The sequence below is a fragment of the Stegostoma tigrinum genome, chromosome 9, assembly GCF_030684315.1.
Source record: "Stegostoma tigrinum isolate sSteTig4 chromosome 9, sSteTig4.hap1, whole genome shotgun sequence".
NCBI lineage: Eukaryota > Metazoa > Chordata > Chondrichthyes > Orectolobiformes > Stegostomatidae > Stegostoma > Stegostoma tigrinum.
In genome coordinates this window covers 4,212,321-4,232,087 of record NC_081362.1, presented here as the reverse complement: position 1 = coordinate 4,232,087, position 19,767 = coordinate 4,212,321, and the positions used below count along the sequence as shown (strand labels likewise).

The following is a 19,767-nucleotide window of genomic DNA, read 5'->3' as shown; positions in this document are numbered from 1 at the left end:
GGAGAGGAGACAGACAAGTTAAGGTCAATAGGGTGGTCAAGAAGGCATATGGCATGCTTTCCTTCATTGGACGGGGTATTGAGTACAAGAGTTGGCAGGTCATGTTGCAGTTGTATAGGACTTTGGTTCGGCCACGTTTGGAGTACTGTGTACAGTTCTGGCCACATTACCAACAGGATGAGGATGCTTTGGAGAGGGTGCAGAGGAGGTTCACTAGGATGTTGCCTGGTATGGAGGGTGCTAGCTATGAAAAAAGATTGAGAGATTAGGATTATTTTCATTAGAAAGACAGAGATTGAGGGGGGATCTGATTGAGGTCTACAAAATCATGAGGGGTATAGTCAAGGTGGATAGCAAGAAGCTTTTTCCCAGAGTGGGGGACTCAATTACTAGGGGTCATGAGTTCAAAGTGAGAGGAGGAAAGTTTAAGGGAGATATGCGTGGAAAGTTCTTTACACAGAGGGTGGTGGGTGCCTGGAACGCGTTGCCAGTGGAGGTGGTAGACACAGACACGTTAGCGTCTTTTAAGATATATTTGGACAGGTACATGGATGGGCAGGGAGCAAATGGACACAGATCCTTAGAAAATAGATGATAGGTTAGACAGAGGATCTCAATCGGCGCAGACTTGGAGGGCCGAAGGGCCTGTTCCTGTGCTGTAATTTTCTTTGTTCTTTATTCTTTGTAAAGAGGTGGGGATGGAGCCAGTAGAAGTGAGTGTAGGTGGGAAGGTAGGGAGGGTATAAGTCAGTCCAGGGAGGATGGACAGGTCAAGGGGGCGGGATGAGGTTAGTAGGTAGGAAGTGGGGTTGCGGCTTGAGGTGGGAGGAGGGGATAGGTGAGAGGAAGGACAGGTTAGGGTGGTGGGAACGAGCTGGGCTAGTTTTGGGATGCAGTGGGGGGAGGGGAGATTTTGAAGCTTGCAAAATCCACATTGATACCATTGAGCTGCAGGGTTCCCAAGCGGAATATGAGTTGCTGTTCCTGCAACCTTCGGGTGGCATCGTTGTGGCACTGCAGGAGGCCCAGGATGGAAATGTCATCCGAGGAATGGGAGAGGGAGTAACCTCATCCCGCCCCCTTGACCTGTCCGTCCTCCCTGGACTGACCTGTCCCCTCCCTACCTCCCCACCTATACTCACCTCTACTGGTCCATCCCTACCTCTTTAACTTGTATGTCTCCTCTCCACCTATCTTCTCCTCTATCCATCTTCGATGTGCCTCCCCCTCTCTCCCTATTTATTTCAGAACCCTCTCCCCCTCCCCCATTTCTGATGAAGGGTCTAGGCCCAAAACGTCAGCTTTTGTGCTCCTGAAATGCTGCTTGGCCTGCTGTGTCCATCCAGCTCCACACTTTGTTATCTCGGATTCTCCACATCTGCAGTTCCCATTATCTCTGGTTGGGTGATTAATCAAAGTTTGGGGCATTTCATTATTAACTCCTAGGCAGATTAATAGTTGGAAAATCTGTGCTAAGTTTTAAAGCCTTTTCATAATGTTTTTGTGTATGTTTTGGCTGGAGGCAGCATTAGTTCCCTTTAAATAATATTTTATTTATAAAATTTTAAAGTGAGATCAAGTGATACAGAACTTACCTGCCCCCTCTACCACGGGGGGCATTAGCAGCTTTTTGAGAAGCTGCTGCAGCTCCTCTCGCGCCAGGGGCCCTGCCTCTTGCTGCTGCACCTTTCGGAGGAGCAGGAGCCGTTGGTGCTGTGCCTTTCATTGCCTGTTGCTGCTGCTGCTGCTGCTGCTGTTGTTGCTGATTTTGCTGCTGCTGCTGCTGAGCTTTTAGGGTCTCGTCCATTTTCCAATCCCGCCACCATTTCTGTTCTGAAATAAGACAGAAGTGAACATACTCAGATCCATAAATGATAAGAAAGCTACATGATATATAATCCAACATTTCCCAAGCTTCTCGTTCTCTTTAATCAGAGAAACTGTAGAATACACAGATTCATTCATCAATTCATAAGTAGAACATAAAAAATGGAGTAGACTATTCAGCCTCTTAAGCCTCAATGAAATCATGGCTGATCTTTCACTTCAACGCAGTCTTCTTGCATTCTCCCTGTATTCCTCACTGTTTTTAATCTATCAATCTTTGTCTTGAACATGGCTAATGATTCATAAGGCAATCCTTCCATCCCAGGAACTAATCGATGGTCCTTTGATGCACTCTTTTTTTTGTTTAAGCTATTTTTCTAATCACAATGTTTCAACATGTTATTACATGCCTTTGAAACAGATAGGACTTGAACCCAAGCCCCCTAGTCCAGGGGCAGAGACATTACCATGCACCACAAGACGGTCTGAAGTATTCGCCTATGGAAATTCAACCTGTTTACCCAATGAAATGATTCAGTAGTTATGTTGAATATGTAACTTGGTTCAAGAAAAGTGGCACAGGCAATACACAACTGTCAAATCAAAAGATATTGGATGTCACTCATCAAAGCTGCAACTCAAGTATGGATTAACAGGGAACTGCCTAATTAAAGTATTTACTCTAATGGAATTGAACTATCTGCAATTAATATTGATTTTTTTTTCCTCTCAGCCCACTGCATTGAATCAACCAAACAACAGCTGGTGAAATGCTTTTGGATCATGTAGTATGATGTTGGGTACACTTTGTATTTTGAGTTTAGTCTGAACCACACAGCACACTTATTTATTGGTGCAGCATTTAAGAACCAAAGGCAACTACAAAGAAGCCTTTTACCAATGAACGTAAAGCCCTGTCCTACCCCACCTTATTTTGGCATAAATGGGCTGTAATAAGAGAACTCCAAAAAGGAACTCAACTGTTTGACCCAGAGGGTGGTTAGAAGTTGAAAGACTGCCACAGGAAGCAGTAGAGGTGATGACCATACACACATGCAAGAAGAAAATGAATGGTCAAAAGAATAAAAGCATTTGTCATATGAGTATGGCGAAGCAAGGTGGGCAGAGGCTTACATGCAAACCTGAAACTCATTCACTGAAGTGCTGTGGATGCTGGTTCAATTGAAACTTTCATAACTGGGATCCATTGACCTCTCCCACAAACGCAAAATTGTCCAGAAAATGCTAGAAATCTGAACTTAAAATTTAAAATGCTGGAAATACTCAGCAGGCTGCACAGTATCCAAAGAGGTAGAAATAGATTTGCCATTTCAGTTTGATGTCCTTTCATCACTAACTTGGATTCTCTATCAAATGTTGTTTTTGGGGCTAAGGGTATTAAAGGATATGGAATGAAATCTGCCAAATGTTGCTGAGGTACAGATCAGCTTTGATCTACTTGAATGGTAGAACAGGCCTGACGAACTAATGGTTTGTTCCCATTCCTACAAGCCCATGTTTAGGCCCTTACCATCCTGTTTCAATGATTCTTCAATGATGTTTGACCTCAACAGCCCATTGTAAGACTTGAGGTTGATTTAAAAGTTGACAGTGATTACAATAACAGTGTGTCCTTATGGATGCAAGCTAGCAAATTAATCAAGTTATTTCTTGCTGATTATGTTCATTCACTTGCCCAATCCAAATGCAGTCCTTAGTTCATTGTCTGCTGACACTTTTTCCTGAGCCACCTTTTAATGTCAGTTTTGTGCCTTTGCCCTCCATTTTCAGTGCCAGGCCACAGAGGCAAGTCCCCCATTTGCCTTCACCAGATCAGGAATTGAACCTGAATTGATGGCTTTAATCAGATTCACACAACCCCATCTGGAGAACTGATTTAATAGTTACCCCCCACACTCACCCCTCCCCCCTACTTTCAATATAGAGACTATAGATAATTGAAGGTGGTTCTCATAGGCTGTGGTAAGTTGCTGTTGTAAAACTGGAAGTTATGTATTCAAGCTCCCACATTATGATTTATGGGTGAACGTCTGTAATATGTCTATCATCTCACTCAGATTTGCTTGAAAGATGCTGTGTTACTAATGGATGAAATGGAGAAGAGTTCTTTTGGTAACCTTGCCATTAATTATGCTTCAACTGATCCATCAAAAAAGCAAATGAATTAGTCATTTACTTCATTGCTGCCTGAAAACCTTGATGTGAGTAAGATAGCTGCTTTACAATAATAAATAGATGAATTTTTAAGGGAAACCCATGTACTTACTTTCACAGGTATAAATGCAGTTTCCTGTTTTCTGACTTCACTAGGCTGATGGTGTATGATTTTGCCCATTATTTTAAAATGAGCAGGTGTGCAGAACCAGTTCACTTACTAGTCAGGTCTTCTGGTGGTGGTCCAACGACTGGTTTGTTCTCCAGGCTGATGCTGGCTCGAAAACAAAGGCAGGCATCTTCAAGGAGAATTGTTGTATCTTTACTGGGCTCATTGTCATATTCAGACATCAACGCCAAGCCAAGCATGTACAGAGCATTACTGTTGCAGGGTGTTGTTTGCACTCTTAATTGGCATACCTATGAAAAGAGGAATTAACTTTCATTGCAGGGACTTGCCGGTAATCTAATAAACTTAAAACAACTCAGTGGTAAAGCGATGTTACTATTTAAGACCATAAGAAATAAGAACAGGATTAGGCCACTTGACCCCTTGAGCCTGCTCTGCTATTCAATTGGATCATGGCTGATCCAACATTCCTGATGTCCACTTTCATGCTTTATCCCCGCAACTCATGATGCCCCTGGTGATCAAGAATCTATGTCTCTCGGCCTTAAATATACATAAGGACTCTGCATCCACAGCTCTCTACAGCAAGGAATTCTCAAGACTCTTAACCCTCTGAGAGAAGAAATTCTTCCTCATCTCAGTCTTAAATTGGCACCCCTTTACTGAGGCTATATCCTCTGGCTCTAGACTCTCCCATGAGGAGAAACATCCTTTCAGCATTTACCTTGTCAAGCCCCTTAAGAATCCGATATGTTTCAATGAGGTCACCTCCCATTCTTCTAAACCCCAATGAAATTCTGGTGCTATTGTTTCTAATTTTTGAGGCAACAACCATTATATATCCTGAAAAGTGTCTTATTGGATCAGGTAGCTTTTGCTTGTCTTGGCTGCAGTACATAGACTTCCTTCTTCCACGTCACTAATACATATTGTAAACAGTTGCAGTCCCAACACCGATCCCTGTGGAAACCCACTGGTTACGAGCTGCCAACCTGAAGAAGAACCCCTTATGTCCATTTGCTGTTCCCTGCCCCTTAGCTAATTCTCTGTCAATGCCAACATACTACCTCCAAAAAAATGGGGTCTCATCTTATGAATTAACCTTTTGTGAGATCCCTTGCCAAACACCTTCATTAATTCCAAATACAACATAACCTGTGGTTCCCCTCTATCGACTATGGTTGAGACTTCCTTGAAAAACTCTAGTAAATTAGTCAAACACAATTTTCCTTTCATATAGCCATGTCAACGCTGCTTGGTTAGACTGTGATTTTCCAAATGTGCTGCTATTACTTCCTTGATAATGGATTTCACAACTCATCACCTGGACCTCGAAGGTAGACACCGCAAGAAGCAACTTTAGTCTTTGCTGGCAACTCATTCACTCATACACTAGGTTGTTCAGGTTAGCAATATTATAAGGTTAGTTGAGAAAACTAACTTTCAACGGGAAACTGCCAGTAAAGTAATTGTTAAAACTGAATGCAGCAAAATAGCCCAAAACACCAGATTGGAAGCATCAGACGGGTAATGGTTTTAAAACGCAATATTTTGATCTAAAATTACAAATGCTGAGTAATGGACTATTGAAATATGAACTTGCCCCATGATTCACCACAAAGTCAGTTCCAGATCTCAGGGAGATGTGGTTGTCAAGGAAATGATGCTAACAGTAAATTTAGTTCTTTGCAAGTAGTGGAGAAAATTAAAACAAAAGTCACACTTCAGAGGCCATTGTACAATTTCATTGTCACTGAATAGTATTGGCAGAGGACTGGAAGTAGATTGCTCTGCTCAGTTCAGTTCAGCCTGTTTAGCCTGAGAGATGAATGGGAATAGGTTGAAAAAAGAAAGAACAGATTTTTCAAAATAACACGGTGTGAAGCTGGATGAACACAGCAGGCCAAGCAGCATCAGAGGAGCAGGAAAGCTTGATGTTTCGGGTCAGGATTTTTCAAGATAATGCTTTAAGGAAATCTATGGTAGGTGCATTCAAAGATAAGAGTGTCATTGCCCATTTGGAGTTTCTTTTGAAACCAGAAATGATTAAATCTTACTGCTGTAGTAAGAATGACAGTGTAGGAATAGATCAAGATTAACAAATTCAATTATTCATGTAAGCAGAAAGGTAGAGTAACAGGAAAGAATAGCAATGTTTATTATTACTTTTACATCGCTAAAGTATAAAACATTAATAATTAAATCACCAATAAACAGCTGAGAACTACAGAAAGAAAAATCTAAGATCAAATGATTAGTTTGAGTATTATTTAATCAGTATTTGATTGTCAATCTGACACTGAATTACAGTAATTCTTGATTTCATACCGTTCGTTGCATATCTAGATGTTCTGAACTGGTTTCAAGATTGGTATTTTTTAACAGTCCAGACAACGCCTGACATCTTTTAGAAACCAAATCCTCATTCACCAACGTCTGATGGGCAAGTAATTCTAAAAGGGTAAAATGAGCCTCAAGCAGTAGCGATTCCAAATCCTTACTTAAAGTTCCACGATACGGATATTTGCACAGACTTCGGGAAGCTAAATCTACGGCACTGACATTAATACAGAAAAATAACTGCAGATGAAATATTGAGTAGAGACTTAAAACAGAACATCAATCATATCAAATAAATTAGTTTTGAAAAGGGGAAGAGGGAAATTGACCCCTTTCACATACTGAGGCATATAAAAACTTGCATGTTCATAGTGTCTTTCATGACTGCATGTTTCCAAGTGCATTACAGCCAGTTAAGTATTGTTATAATAACTGTCATGCAATAAGAAATTTCACAAATATCAATATAACTTAGAAAATTTGTTTTGACAATGCTACTTGAGAGATTGGTATTGATCAGGGCATATGGAATGGTATTGGGTACGGGATCTTTCAAGACCAGCAAAAGGTCCAAATGGGGCTGTGACTTAAGATCACATCCAAAAGATAGCACTCCAATGCCTCAATAGTTATGACCCCTGTGCTGAGCCACCCAACTTCAAAACTGGCAGCAATGGGAGTGCTAAAGACGGTTTCAGCATGACAAGTTTTCTGCTCCTGATCAATAATGCCTTATTGGCAATGAGACTGTTGAAATTGATTGAGGAGGTTGTTGGACCTGGCATTCATACTTTCCATTGTTCAACAAATCTCCGACACTCACAGCTAAAGAAAGACTCTTGGTGGAAGTGGTCAGGAATCTTTGCAGTTCATAGAGGGTGCAACTAATATCCCAGAGATCGCTGTAAATCAGGAAATGGAAAGTAATGAGGAAAACAAGAAAATTGCTATTGCCAAAGGAGGTGGTACTGAGCTAGTGTTGGGCCAGAAGGCTGACAATCCTGGATCCTGATGAATTTCATCATTGGGTCTTTAAAATAGTGGGAAGCGAGATATTTGATGCAATGGTTTTAATCTTACAGAAATCTCATGATCAGGGACAGTTTTGTTAGATAGGAAATTAGAGACTGTTACTCCTTTATTCAAAGAAGAGATGAATTCAGAAAGCAGGAAACTACAGGACAATTAGATTAACATCTGTTGTAGAGAAAATGTTAATCGCTATTATGAAAGATGTCACAACAGGGCACTTAGGAAAAAACATCAAGGTATTCTGCCAGAATCAACAAGGCTTTGTGAAAGGGAGAAATTAAGAATGGCTGATGCCGGACTCTGAGATAACACAGTGTGGAGCTGGAGGAACACAGCAGGCCAGGCAGAATTAGAGGAGCAGAAAAGCTGAAGAAGGGTCTCGACCCAAAATGTCAGCTTTCTTGGTCCTCTGATGCTGCCTGGCCTGCTGTGTTCCTCCAGCTCCACACTGTGTTATCTTTGTGAAAGGGAAATCAAGTTTAACCAATTTATTGCATATTTTTGGAGAAGTAATATGTGCTTTGGATAAAAGGTAGATATATGAAGACATCCAGAAGGCATTTGATAAGGTGCAACATCACTGGTTATTGTGGAAAATAAGTGATCATGGTGTAGAGATTAATGTGACCACGTGGATAGAAGATTGATTAGTTGACAAGATATAGAGAGAAGGCATACATTGCTAGCTATTTTTATGTTTGGCAAGATCTAATGAGTGATATGCCTCAGGGGATCAGCGCTGTTTTTCACAATTGGCATAAATGACTTGGATGAAGGGACTAATGTATAGTTGATAGATTTATAGACAATAGGCACTGGAGTAGGCCATTCGGCCCTTCGAGCCAGCATGACCATTCATTATGATCATGGCTGATCATCCACAATCAGTATCCTTTGTTGATGACGTGATGATAGATAGGAAAATAGTTTGTCAAGGGTACCTGAAGAGGCTAGGAGGGGATATAGATAGAGCAAAAAAGTACAAAAAGGTTAGGCAAATGAACAATAATGTGGTAATATTGTTTTATAATAGCATATTATCTAAATGGTGAGAGTTTGCAGAGCTCTGAGTTGCAGTGAAATCTGGGTATCCTTGTACACAAATTTCAAAAGGTTAGTATACAAGTACAGCAACTATTTCGGATAACTAACAGAATATTGTGTTTATTGTGAGGGGAATTTAGTTTCAAAGTAGAGAGATTATGTTTCATTTATACAGACATTGGTAAGACCACAGCAGAGTATTGGTCTCCTTATTTAAGGAGGTTCCCTGATTTCTTATGAGTTGTTTGGCTTTTCATAATGGACACCAGGGGCTTAGTTTTAATTCTAAGCATTTTTATTAAAGCACTTTTTTGATGGTTTATTGCATTAAAAAAGCTACATAAATGCAATTTGTTGTTGATTCTTACAAACAGTAAATTAAGTTCATTAAAACAAAATATAACACTTACAAGTGAAGAACCTGTTCGGGAGACATTGTTTTTTCAGGTAGTCCTGCTGGTGGATTGAAGAGAAATGTTCCTAGCCTGTATATCCCTTTGATCAAGTGAATGTTCTGAAGAGAAAATGTATCTAATGCCCGAAGAAATGAGATTCCATGACTAGATGGGAAACACGGATAAAAGTTTACGTACAAGCTATTTAAAAACAGCAGAATAAACTTAATCTGCTAAACCACTGAAAGAAATATATAGAGATGATTAAATACAGGTTAACAGGACAACACTGTACTGTCATTGCATGGAACTTCACATGACGATGCTGGTGCCGCCCACCAGTTGGTACACCTTTGGGGGCATGCTGGCTTGGCCAGTTTTGGGAACCCTGATCAGTTGGCTAGCTGCTATCAGGCTGCCAATCCATTTAATCCATCACATCCAAAAGCAGCTTACAGGAACTGGAGTGTACCCAGCAGCCTTATGGACGTTACCCTGAACCAAGGTAAGTGGGTTTGTGTTGCAGGGGAGGTGATTTTGCTGTGACAGCAGCACCTTGCACCTGGCAAGCTCTCCATAGGCAACAAGATGCTCAATAGGGACAATGGTTTTACACATAAGGACCTCAACTGGCTTGTTGGTAGCAGGAATGGTATACACTGTAACTGGTGAATGGTGGTGGGAAAGCAATAAGCAGACCAGCCACTTTTCACCAGCACTGTGCACGTGCACACCCACACACACGAATCGTAACAGTATAGAGGATGCCATTTTGTCCACTGGATCCATGCTGGCATCTCTATAGCCCTGGCCAACCTGGTCCAACGTTACCACCAGGGTCAGTGCGGTCTCAACTGTGGGTAAGAATATTGAGCAGTGTAGGCACCATGGTAAGTGCCACCATATTCTCTGTTACCTCACACACACTTCATCTCTGGCGGCACAGCCACCTACCACAAAATGCACAGTCTATCATTAAAGGAAAAGCATAAACAGTCACATTAAATAACTACTATTTACCAACCTCATACAAGAAAGGCCAAAAGAATTACTGGAATAGGAAAAGAAAATGGCAAGCTGGTCCAGTATGTTCATTCTTTTGAGGTTGGGGTAAACAACATTACTGGCAGAATGGAGGGAGCTTCACACTCAGTCTAGAAATACTGGGCATGTTTGTTCCTAAAGCTGGTATTGAATTTCCCAAATGAAACATTGGAACAGGAACAGGCCATTCATATCCTGTCGTAGAATCATACAGCACAGAAACTGACCCTTTGTTCCAATCAGTCTATGCTGAACATAATCCAAACTTAAACTAGTCCCATGTGCCTGCTCCTGGCCCATATCCTTCCAAACTTTCCTATTCATGTACTTGTCAAAATGCGTTTTAAACATTATAATTGTACCCACATCCACCATTTCTTCAGGAAGTTCATTACACATCGGATCGCCCGCCGTGTAAAATAATTACCCCTTGTGGCTTTCTTAAATCTCTCTCCTCATACCTTAAAAATATGTCCCCAATCTTCAAATCCCCAACCGAGGGAAAAGACACTTACCATTAACTTTATCCATACCTCTCATTATTTTATAAACTTCTATAAGTCACCTGTCCACCTCCTAGGAGTCAGTGAAAAAATAATCAATTCATAGCAGACCTGTACCTGAACTCTATCTGTGTGTAGAAACCCCTTACACACTTGTATAGAAACACAAACAATACTGCACATTATTAAGGAGTGTCACCACTATAGACTCAGCAGTGGACTAATCACCTAAAGCTTTGCATACATGGAAGCAATTGCATGACTCCAGGGATTTGCATTCGCTAAAACAAAATAAATAAATTTACTTTCCCAAGTTCAGTAACCCTAATGGCCTTGCCTATATGAAGTCTATTAAGTCTCAAAATTTTGAAATTTAATTTCGAAATTTGTTATATACCCGAACGTGTATCTAGCGTATTATTGTAAATATAAAAACTTACTCTGGTGGGTCATCATTTGGAGTTTGAAGGTTAGCTAGTAATTGCTCTAAGCCCTGTTGGAGGTATTGAATGGCATAGCGTGTTTGAGGACCCAGACCATCATCCCGATCTAGCACAAGCAGACCAGCATAAAACCTGAAGACGAATGAGCAACAAGTAAATTTACATCCGGTGGTTTAACTAAAATTGTGATCAGAGATAATGGGAACTGCAGATGCTGGAGAATCCAAGATAACAAAGTGTGGAGCTGGATCAACACAGCAGGCCAAGCAGCATCTCAGGAGCACAAAAGCTGACGTTTCGGGCCTAGACCCTAGGTCTAGGCCTGAAACGTCAGCTTTTGTGCTCCTAAGATGCTGCTCAGCGGGCTGTGTTCTTCCAGCTCCACACTTTGTTTAACTAAAATATCAGGATAGATGGCCTGTTAGGATTTTTTAAAAATCCCCTAATATGACAACCCTATTCTTGCTGCAATCTCCCTGCAAATTCCTCTAATTTCCATTGACTATTTGGGAGCCCCAAAAATGTCACCACCCTGTTATTTCTAAGCTCCATGCACAAAGTCACATCCCTTAGTTTTTTCATCTCTGATTACTGCTGTGATACTCCCCTTAATCAAAATGCAACTCTCCGGCACCTCTTTCCTCCACCTCTGTCCTGCCTAAAACAGCTGTACCCTCGCATATCAAGCTGCCAGTCCTGTCCCTCCCTTAGTCATGTTTCTGTAATGGCTATAATATCCCAGTCCCATGCACCCATATTAACCTGAGTTCATCAGCCTTACCAGACAGTCCTTTTGCTGTGAATCGATGCAATTAAATCCAACAGGCATTCCTCGCTCCCTGTCATGTTCCAGGCTGACCTGCTTCCTCAGCTTGCTCTTTCTGATTACTGTCTCTCCTTCTAGCCTCACACTTGCCTCCCTGTTGCTGAGGATCCCACCCTCCCTGCCAATCTAGTTTAAACCCTCCCTTGTAGCACTAGCAAATCTGCCCACCAGGGTATTGGTTCCCCTCCAGTTCAGGTGCAACCCATCCCTTTTGAACAGGCCACCTCTGCCCAGAAAAGATCCCAATCATCTAAGAATCTGAATCCCTAACCCTGCACCAAGTCTTTAGCCATGCATTCATCTGCCATATCTTCCTATTCTTACCCTCAACAGTACATGGCACTGGAAATAAGCCAGAGATTACTACTGTCAAGGTCCTGGTTTTTAACCTTTTTCTGAGTTCTTATAATCACGCCGCAGGACTTCATCCCTATTTCTACCTGTGTCTGGCTGCTCACCACCCCCTTGACAGCATTCTGCAGCCGCTCCGACACATCCTGTACCCTGGCACCTGGAAACTCACACACCATCCTGGATTTCTGTTTACCCCTACTGAATCTCCTGTCCGTTCCCTTAAGTATGATGTCTCCTATCGCCAAGGTCCTGTTTACCTTTACTCTTTCCCACTCTGCTCCAGAGCCAGTTAAAGCACCACAAACCTGGCCTCTGCTTCCCCTGTATAGCCATCTCCGTCAACAGTATCCAAAACAGTATACTTGTTTTTGAGGGGAATGGCTACAGGGGATTCTTGCACTCTCTGCCTACTCCCTTTGCCTTTCCTGGTGATCACCCAGCTACTCTCTGCCTAGTCCTTAGGTGTGACCACCTCACTAAAACTCATATCTATGATGCGCTTAGCATCTCGGATGATCCTGAGTGCATCCAGCTCCAGCTCCTTGACACAGTCTCCCAGGAGCTGCAGCTGGGTGCCCTTTCCACAGGTATAGTCATCAGCGACGAACAAAGTCTCCCTGAGCTTCCACGTCCTGCAAGAGGAGCATGTCACTGCCCTAACTGCCATCTCAGCTGCTCAAAGACTAAAGAGGAAAGTTAAGAGAACTTTATACCTGAGCTTACCTGTACTTTTTGCTCAGTGGGTTTGCACCTGAATAGAGGGGGAGCAACATCCTGATGGGCAGATTTGCTAGTGCTACAAGAAAAGGTTTAAACTAGACTGTTAGGGGAGCGGAATTCTCAACAGCTAGGAGGGAAGTGGCTTCTCTCTATGGGCAAGCTGCTAACCATAACAATCAGCCAGTGCTTGTAAAACTCAAAACACAATGTCTAAATTTAGATGTGCATCTGTGATTGGACATTGGCTGAATAATTCTGAGTAAGCTAAGAATCAGGTTAATAATCAATTTGCGACTGTCAGTTGGGTTTGCAGTTTGCTACATTTGCATATCCTAGAAGCTGCATGTATTAATACATAGGGTCCTGTTATTTGCAGACAGAGAAGAATTTAGACACAAATTGCACCTGCTTCAACTAAGACATTGTCTGGTTAATTTTTTCAGGGAAATTATTTCACTCATCACAGTCAATTTAACTGGTTTAAATTTAAACAAAGCTTGGCAGTTAATTGTCAATCATAATCTAACTAGTGAATGCTCCATGGCAAAATCTCTACTAAGCAGAGTTCACTTGCCAATGAATCAATACACTTTTCTCATTCAGCATAAAATGTTGATGTTTTCCCTTCACGTTAGTATTTATTGTGAATTTTCCTGAAGATCGCAAAATGAAAAGTTTTGACAAAATGTGTCATTTTTCAGCAATAATCCTTACAAATGTGACATGAACAAAGTATTTAGTTTTAGCTGCTTACCTAATGGAAGGATCTGTTGGTTTCTGTGCTAGTGCTATCTGTAAATGCTTCAGTGCATCCTTGTTCTTTTTTTGGAACAGATACAAGCGGCCAACATGAAAATTGTATTCCCAGCTTTGAGGCTGAAGAGACAAGGCATCCATGTATTTCAGCAGACACCATTCGATGTACTTTTGTTCATCAGAGACCACTGGTTTCAATTTACCATCCTATATTACACAGTCAGTCAATAACAATAATAATAGAGCATCAGTTATGTGGTCAAAAGCTTTTGTCATTACACTACATATACAAGGACTCATGCAGAAGTGGGTCATAGAAATATACAATTTGGTGATGCTGGACCTGTGTTTTTGATGCCACATACAAAGTTACTTTTCTGTATTCCACAGCTTCCAAATTTTATTTTATATTTCTCACATGCTTATGACTCCATCAAGACTAATTTTCACTTACTCGTGCTGATGATGTATGCAGACTGATGTGTGATATCATCAGCATTATTGCCAGATTCAGTCCACCCAATTGAGTTGAACGTAAAGGACTGAATTCTCTTTGGGATACACAACAGACTCTCGAAGGACACCACCTCAAAATCAGCATTCCTGGTGTAATGGTGTGTGAGAATAAAGAGAAACCATCGCAGGCGATTCCCTCACTGTGACTGAACTATGAGAATGCAACCATACAATTACAGTCTGGATGAAGCCACTGGGACAAGATCATGTGGTCAACTGTGGCACACAGGTCAAGAAGTATGGGGATGGCCAGGTTACAGTCTTCCCTGAGGTATCATGCAGGCAAATGAAGTTCAATTTGTATCAACTTGCTCTGGTATTTTTTGAAAATACAACGTTTACAGTATTCTCTATATTCATACCTTCCCTGTTTGCTGAGCTTTCCAGTTGTAGAGTGTCTGTACGTAATCAGACTTGGCAGACTGTCCCTGTTCCTTTAATTGGTGGTATTCCATGTCCAATGCCTTCAGTTGTTGCTGTAGTGTGCAATCTGCTTTAAAGCCGTGAAGTCTACAAATGACTGCAATTTCATCATTTCTACCGGAGGCCTCAGCTGCAGACAGCTTTTCTGCACCCTGTTCTTCAATCTGGGGGCAGGTGGAAATTATTTTAATGTTGGAAATTAATGTTTGCATTTTCTAAGGTAGTATAAATTGTAACAAACTTGAACAAATAGGAACATTCATAAGGTTATGACCAGAACGTAGAGATAACAAAGTGTGGAGCTGGATGAACACAGCAGGCCAAGCAGCATCTTAGGAGCACAAAAGCTGACGTTTCGGGCCTAGACCCTTCATCAGAAAAGGGGGATGGGGACAGGGCTCTGAAATAAATAGGGAGAGAGGGGGAGGCAGATCGAAGATGGGTAGAGGAGAAGATTGGTGGAGAAGAGATAATAGGTGGGGAGGTAGGGAGGGGATAGGTCAGTCCAGGGAGGATGGACAGGTCAAGGGGACAGGATGAGGTTAGTGGGTAGAAAATGGAAGCGTGGCTTGAGGTGGGAGGAGGAGATAGGTGAGAGGAAGAACAGGTTAGGGAGGTGGGGACAAGCTGGGCTGGTTTTGGGATGCAGTGGGGGAAACGGAGATTTTGAAGCTTGTGAAATCCACATTGATACTGCAGTGCTGCAGGGTTCCCAAGCAGTATATGAGTCGCTGTTCCTGCAACCTTTGTTTGCATCGTTGTGGCACTGCAGGAGGCCCAGGATGGACATGTCGTCTAAGGAATGCAAGGGGGAGTTAAAATGGTTTGCTACTGGGAGGTGCAGTTGTTCATTGCGAACCCAGCGCAGGTGTTCTGTAAAGCGGTCCCCAAGCCTCTGCTTAGTTTCCCCAATGTAGCGGAAGCCACAATTGGTACAGTGGATGCAGTATACTACATTGGCAGATGTGCAAGTGAACATCTGCTTGACGTGGAAAGTCTTCTTGGGGCCTGGGATGTGGGTGAAGGAGGAGGTGTGGGGGCAAGCGTAGCACTTCCTGCGGTTTCAGGGGAAGGTACCGGGTGTGGTGGGGCTGGAGGGGAGTGTGGAGCGGATGAGGGAGTCCCAGAGAGAGTAGTCTCTCCGGAAGGCAGACAAGTGTCGGAGGATAATGCATTGTATCCGGAGGTTGGTGGGGTGGTATGTGAGGATGAGGGGGATTCTCTTTTGGCGGTTATTGCGGTGACGGGGTGTGAGGGATGAGTTGCGGGAAATGCAGGAGACACGGTCGAGGGCATTCTCGACCACTGCAGGGGGTGGGGAAGCACATGTTTTATTAACACAAATGAGATTCAATCCTTTTAATGTCAACAGATAAAGTATTTTGGAAATTATACATAATTTATCGCCATAAATATCTACAAATAGGACAAAGTAACTGTTGCAAATGACTGGTCAGATAAACTACATTACTTCAGTGGTGTCGATCATTGCAACAAAGATCCAATTGAGATTTACCAAATAAGACAACCAAAAGAACAGCAGATGCTGGAAATCAGAAACAAAAACAGATATCACTGGAAAAGGTCAGCAGCTCTGGCAGCATCTGTGGAAACAAATCTGAATTAATGTTTTGGGACAGGTGACCCATTTTGGGTCAGTTCTGAAGAAGGATCATCTAACCCAAAATGTTAAATCTGATTTCTATCCACAGATGCTGCCAGACCTGCTGTGCTTTTCCAGCAATTTTTGTTTTGTAAACAAGATAACTGTTATTTATCCAGTATGGTCAGAATTGATGACGGCATGAAATGAAAATAGTTGTGAAATCTTCAATCTGAAATTTTGTGGACAGGTGATTTAGGTTGTTATACGAGAACAGAGTAAGGAATTGAAGATTTACATGTAAACAGTTGTAGAAATCTGGTACGTAAAGTCATTACTAAGATAAGCATTGTAAATAATTCAGTTGGAATTTTGTCTCATTAAGCCACTTCAGGAGATAACATAGTTGAGAAAAAGCTGAAGATTTTGAGGTCTTTACTTTTAAATACATTCTAAAATCCAATGGGGCTGTTTTGCAAGTTCTGAGCATAACAGCTAGATGGTGAACAGGGAAATTGCACCATCTGTTGATGGCTCTAGCAGGAGGCCTGAACTGGTTCAATGCTCTTCGCTTATCTATTGATCCCAGTGTGCTGCCAGCACTCAAAGGGTGCTGGAAGGCATCTCAGAAATGTTAGGTGGGAGAGAAATCAAATTTAGCCCATCTGTGACCACAGCATTGAGCTAGTTAAAATTCAAAAACATGACAGGCAATCCAAATAGCAGGAGAGAGGTGGTTAAATGGCTCACAGAGCCTGGAAAGGTTTCTTCAGGGCTAACCTAGTTGTATAATTTCTACAGCAGTTACCTGTGCTCCCTTATTGAGGCTAGGAATTAGAGTGCCCTGCATCCAACTGCAACTGTGCTATGCTCCACCAATTGGTGGGGCATGGGGGTGTCCTTGGTCAGGTTTCCTGTCGCTCTGTTGAGAGTCTGGGATCTAATTCTGTTTAGTCCCCTAAAGTAATGCTCTTGGATATTATGGAATGTTTTGCAAGGACCCTTTATTTCTATCTCGGTCTATATTCTCATTCTCTTCACTCTGCAGAGTACAGCTGCTCACTTCCTGCTCAATCTATTTAATCATGTAACTCTGACATCATCATCATGTATGCTTCTGATGCTGAAACCATTACTTTACAAGCACCAGCCAAACTATTTTGAAATCCACTCAAATCAAGCATGACTCAAGCATTCAGTGCACAGGAGATATTCCTGATGAAAAACCTGACTCTTTTCATGCTTGTTTTCGAGTGTGGACAGCACAGTAAGCAGATCAAAATCTCCACCAGTGTGTTCACTCAGGGGGAGACCCGTAAACAACATATCTCTCAAACGAAAATCCTTAGTTTTGAGTTATTAAGAAACATCTTCATTAAAGTAATTCAATACTCATCATTCCCTTCAGTAAAGATAGAATTACCTTCTTGGGAAATAGTAAAATCTTTAAAAAAAAGGAAGCATATTTTGGTAAAAGAATATGTAATGTGTTTCCTTTTACTGCTTTATTTTCAAACTTGCCACAGTTGGGTTTAACCTGTTACAGTTGTCTTACCTTTTTCACCACACCGTATGTATAAGCTGCATAGTAATGTTCCTCTAACACCACACCTAGGTGGAAATGCAGTGCTGGGTCCTTTGGTTTCAATTTTATAGCCAAGGCATAGTCCACCGCTGCCTTATGCAAGGCATCCAGAGGTGATTTTCCATCTTCATAGTAAGGCACTGACCATATATTAGAAAGTAGTCAAAATATATTTTAAAAAGGAGTATATTATTTTTAACCATATCTAACCAGAAAATTTGCAGTTAGCACATCATTAAGCAAAAATAGGTACAGCCATGTAAGACATATAAGCTATGCATTCTGCAGAGCCCCACTCAACATGTCTAGGCGGAAAAGGATGCTTTAAGGCCTTAGTAGTCTTTTCACTGGCCACTGTTTTTCAGGAATCATGAAACAAAACAGCGCAAAAGGTGACTATTTAGTCCATTGTTCCTGTTATACTCTGGTAGATTGGCTATCCAATTAGTCCTACTTGTCCTTTCATTCCCCACAGTCATAGATCATGGAATCCTTACAGTGTGGAAACAGACCATTCGGCCCAATAAGTCCATACCACCCCTTCGAACAGCATCCCTCCCAGACTCAATCCCCCAATTTCCCATGTTTAACCCACCTAACCTAAACATCCCTGGGCACTACGGGCAATTTAGCATGGCCAATCCACCTACCTTGTACATCTTTGGACTGTGGGAGGAAACCGGAGCACCTGGAGGAAACCCATGCAGACATGGGGAGAACATGCAAACTCCACACAGACAGTCTCCCGAGGCTAGAATCAAACCCTGGGGCTGTGAGGCAACAGTACTAACCACTGAGACACGGTGCCATTCAATGATAAAACGCCATTGAATGTCATGGGTGATTGAATTTCTCTCTGTTGGCATTGGTCATTACTTGGCATTTATGTTGAATGAATGCTGCTTCTCATCTTTCCTCAGGAAGGTCTTTAGAAAGAGTTTAGACCCTTCATTAACAGCCAAGGATCCCACTCCTGTTTTGGATAGCCAACACAGCAAGACATCTTTACAACAGAGCAATACTGTGTGTGGAGCATTTTATTCTGCACTTTTGTTCCTCTTTTCATGTATGCCATTCATAAAAAGGGTGCAATGAATACACATTTCTCCTGTCTAAAGCTAACGAGGTCAATTTTGACATGATCTTCAAATGGTTGAAAATCTGGAAATGGAAGAGATGTACAATAAATTGCTATCATCTTTTTGTACTACTGCATAAAGTCAAGACGTACCACATTATCAATGCAAATCCTACTGTGTCACACTGTGTAACTAAATTCAAACAATATGGTAATTTTGGATTGGCACCAGGAAAATAAAAAAATTTGTAAGAACCCAATTTGTTCACTATATTGTCGTTTACGGAAGTGAACCTGCTGTTCTATCAGATCTGACCTGTGCCAAACTCCAGTAACACAGGAAGGGATTGATCTCTATTGGCTTTGGGCAAACTAGGAATGGCCAATAAATACTACATTGCCCATGTCGCACATACTTGAAAAATAATTTTAGGAGGCATTCCTTTTCCTAAAGAAAATATTTATTGTTCATTTCTTTAAAATAAAGCGTCTTTCTTTTTAAGATAATAAAATGTGAAGCTGGATGATCACAGCAGGCCAAGCAGCATCTCAGGAGCACAAAAGCTGACGTTTCGGGCCTAGGCCCTTCATCAGAGAGGGGGATGGGGAGAGGGAACTGGAATAAATAGGGAGAGAGGGGGAGGCGGACCGAAGATGGAGAGTAAAGAAGATAGGTGGAGAGAGTATAGGTGGGGAGGTAGGGAGGGGATAGGTCAGTCCAGGGAAGACGGACAGGTCAAGGAGGTGGGATGAGGTTAGTAGGTAGATGGGGGTGCGGCTTGGGGTGGGAGGAAGGGATGGGTGAGAGGAAGAACAGGTTAGGGAGGCAGAGACAGGTTGGACTGGTTTTGGGATGCAGTGGGTGGGGGGGAGGAGCTGGGCTGGTTGTGTAGTGCAGTGGGGGGAGGGGACGTACTGGGCTGGTTTAGGGATGCAGTAGGGGAAGGGGAGATTTTGAAACTGGTGAAGTCCA

General features: G+C 42.1%; 1 protein-coding gene across 3 annotated transcripts in view; it reads right to left on the bottom strand.

The window, feature by feature from the left end:
• LOC125454813 (uncharacterized) overlaps positions 1-19,767 on the bottom strand; it is a 71,612-nt gene that overhangs the window by 12,157 nt on the left and 39,688 nt on the right. For all 3 annotated transcript variants that reach the window (XM_059648316.1, XM_059648317.1, XM_059648318.1), the window contains 8 exons: positions 17,687-17,856; positions 14,468-14,692; positions 13,588-13,796; positions 10,931-11,065; positions 8,959-9,108; positions 6,461-6,689; positions 4,224-4,422; positions 1,596-1,833 (listed from right to left, as the gene is read on the bottom strand). In XM_059648316.1, coding sequence (XP_059504299.1) covers positions 1,596-1,833; positions 4,224-4,422; positions 6,461-6,689; positions 8,959-9,108; positions 10,931-11,065; positions 13,588-13,796; positions 14,468-14,692; positions 17,687-17,856 — 1,555 coding nt within the window. The remainder of the gene's footprint in view (positions 1-1,595; positions 1,834-4,223; positions 4,423-6,460; positions 6,690-8,958; positions 9,109-10,930; positions 11,066-13,587; positions 13,797-14,467; positions 14,693-17,686; positions 17,857-19,767) is intronic.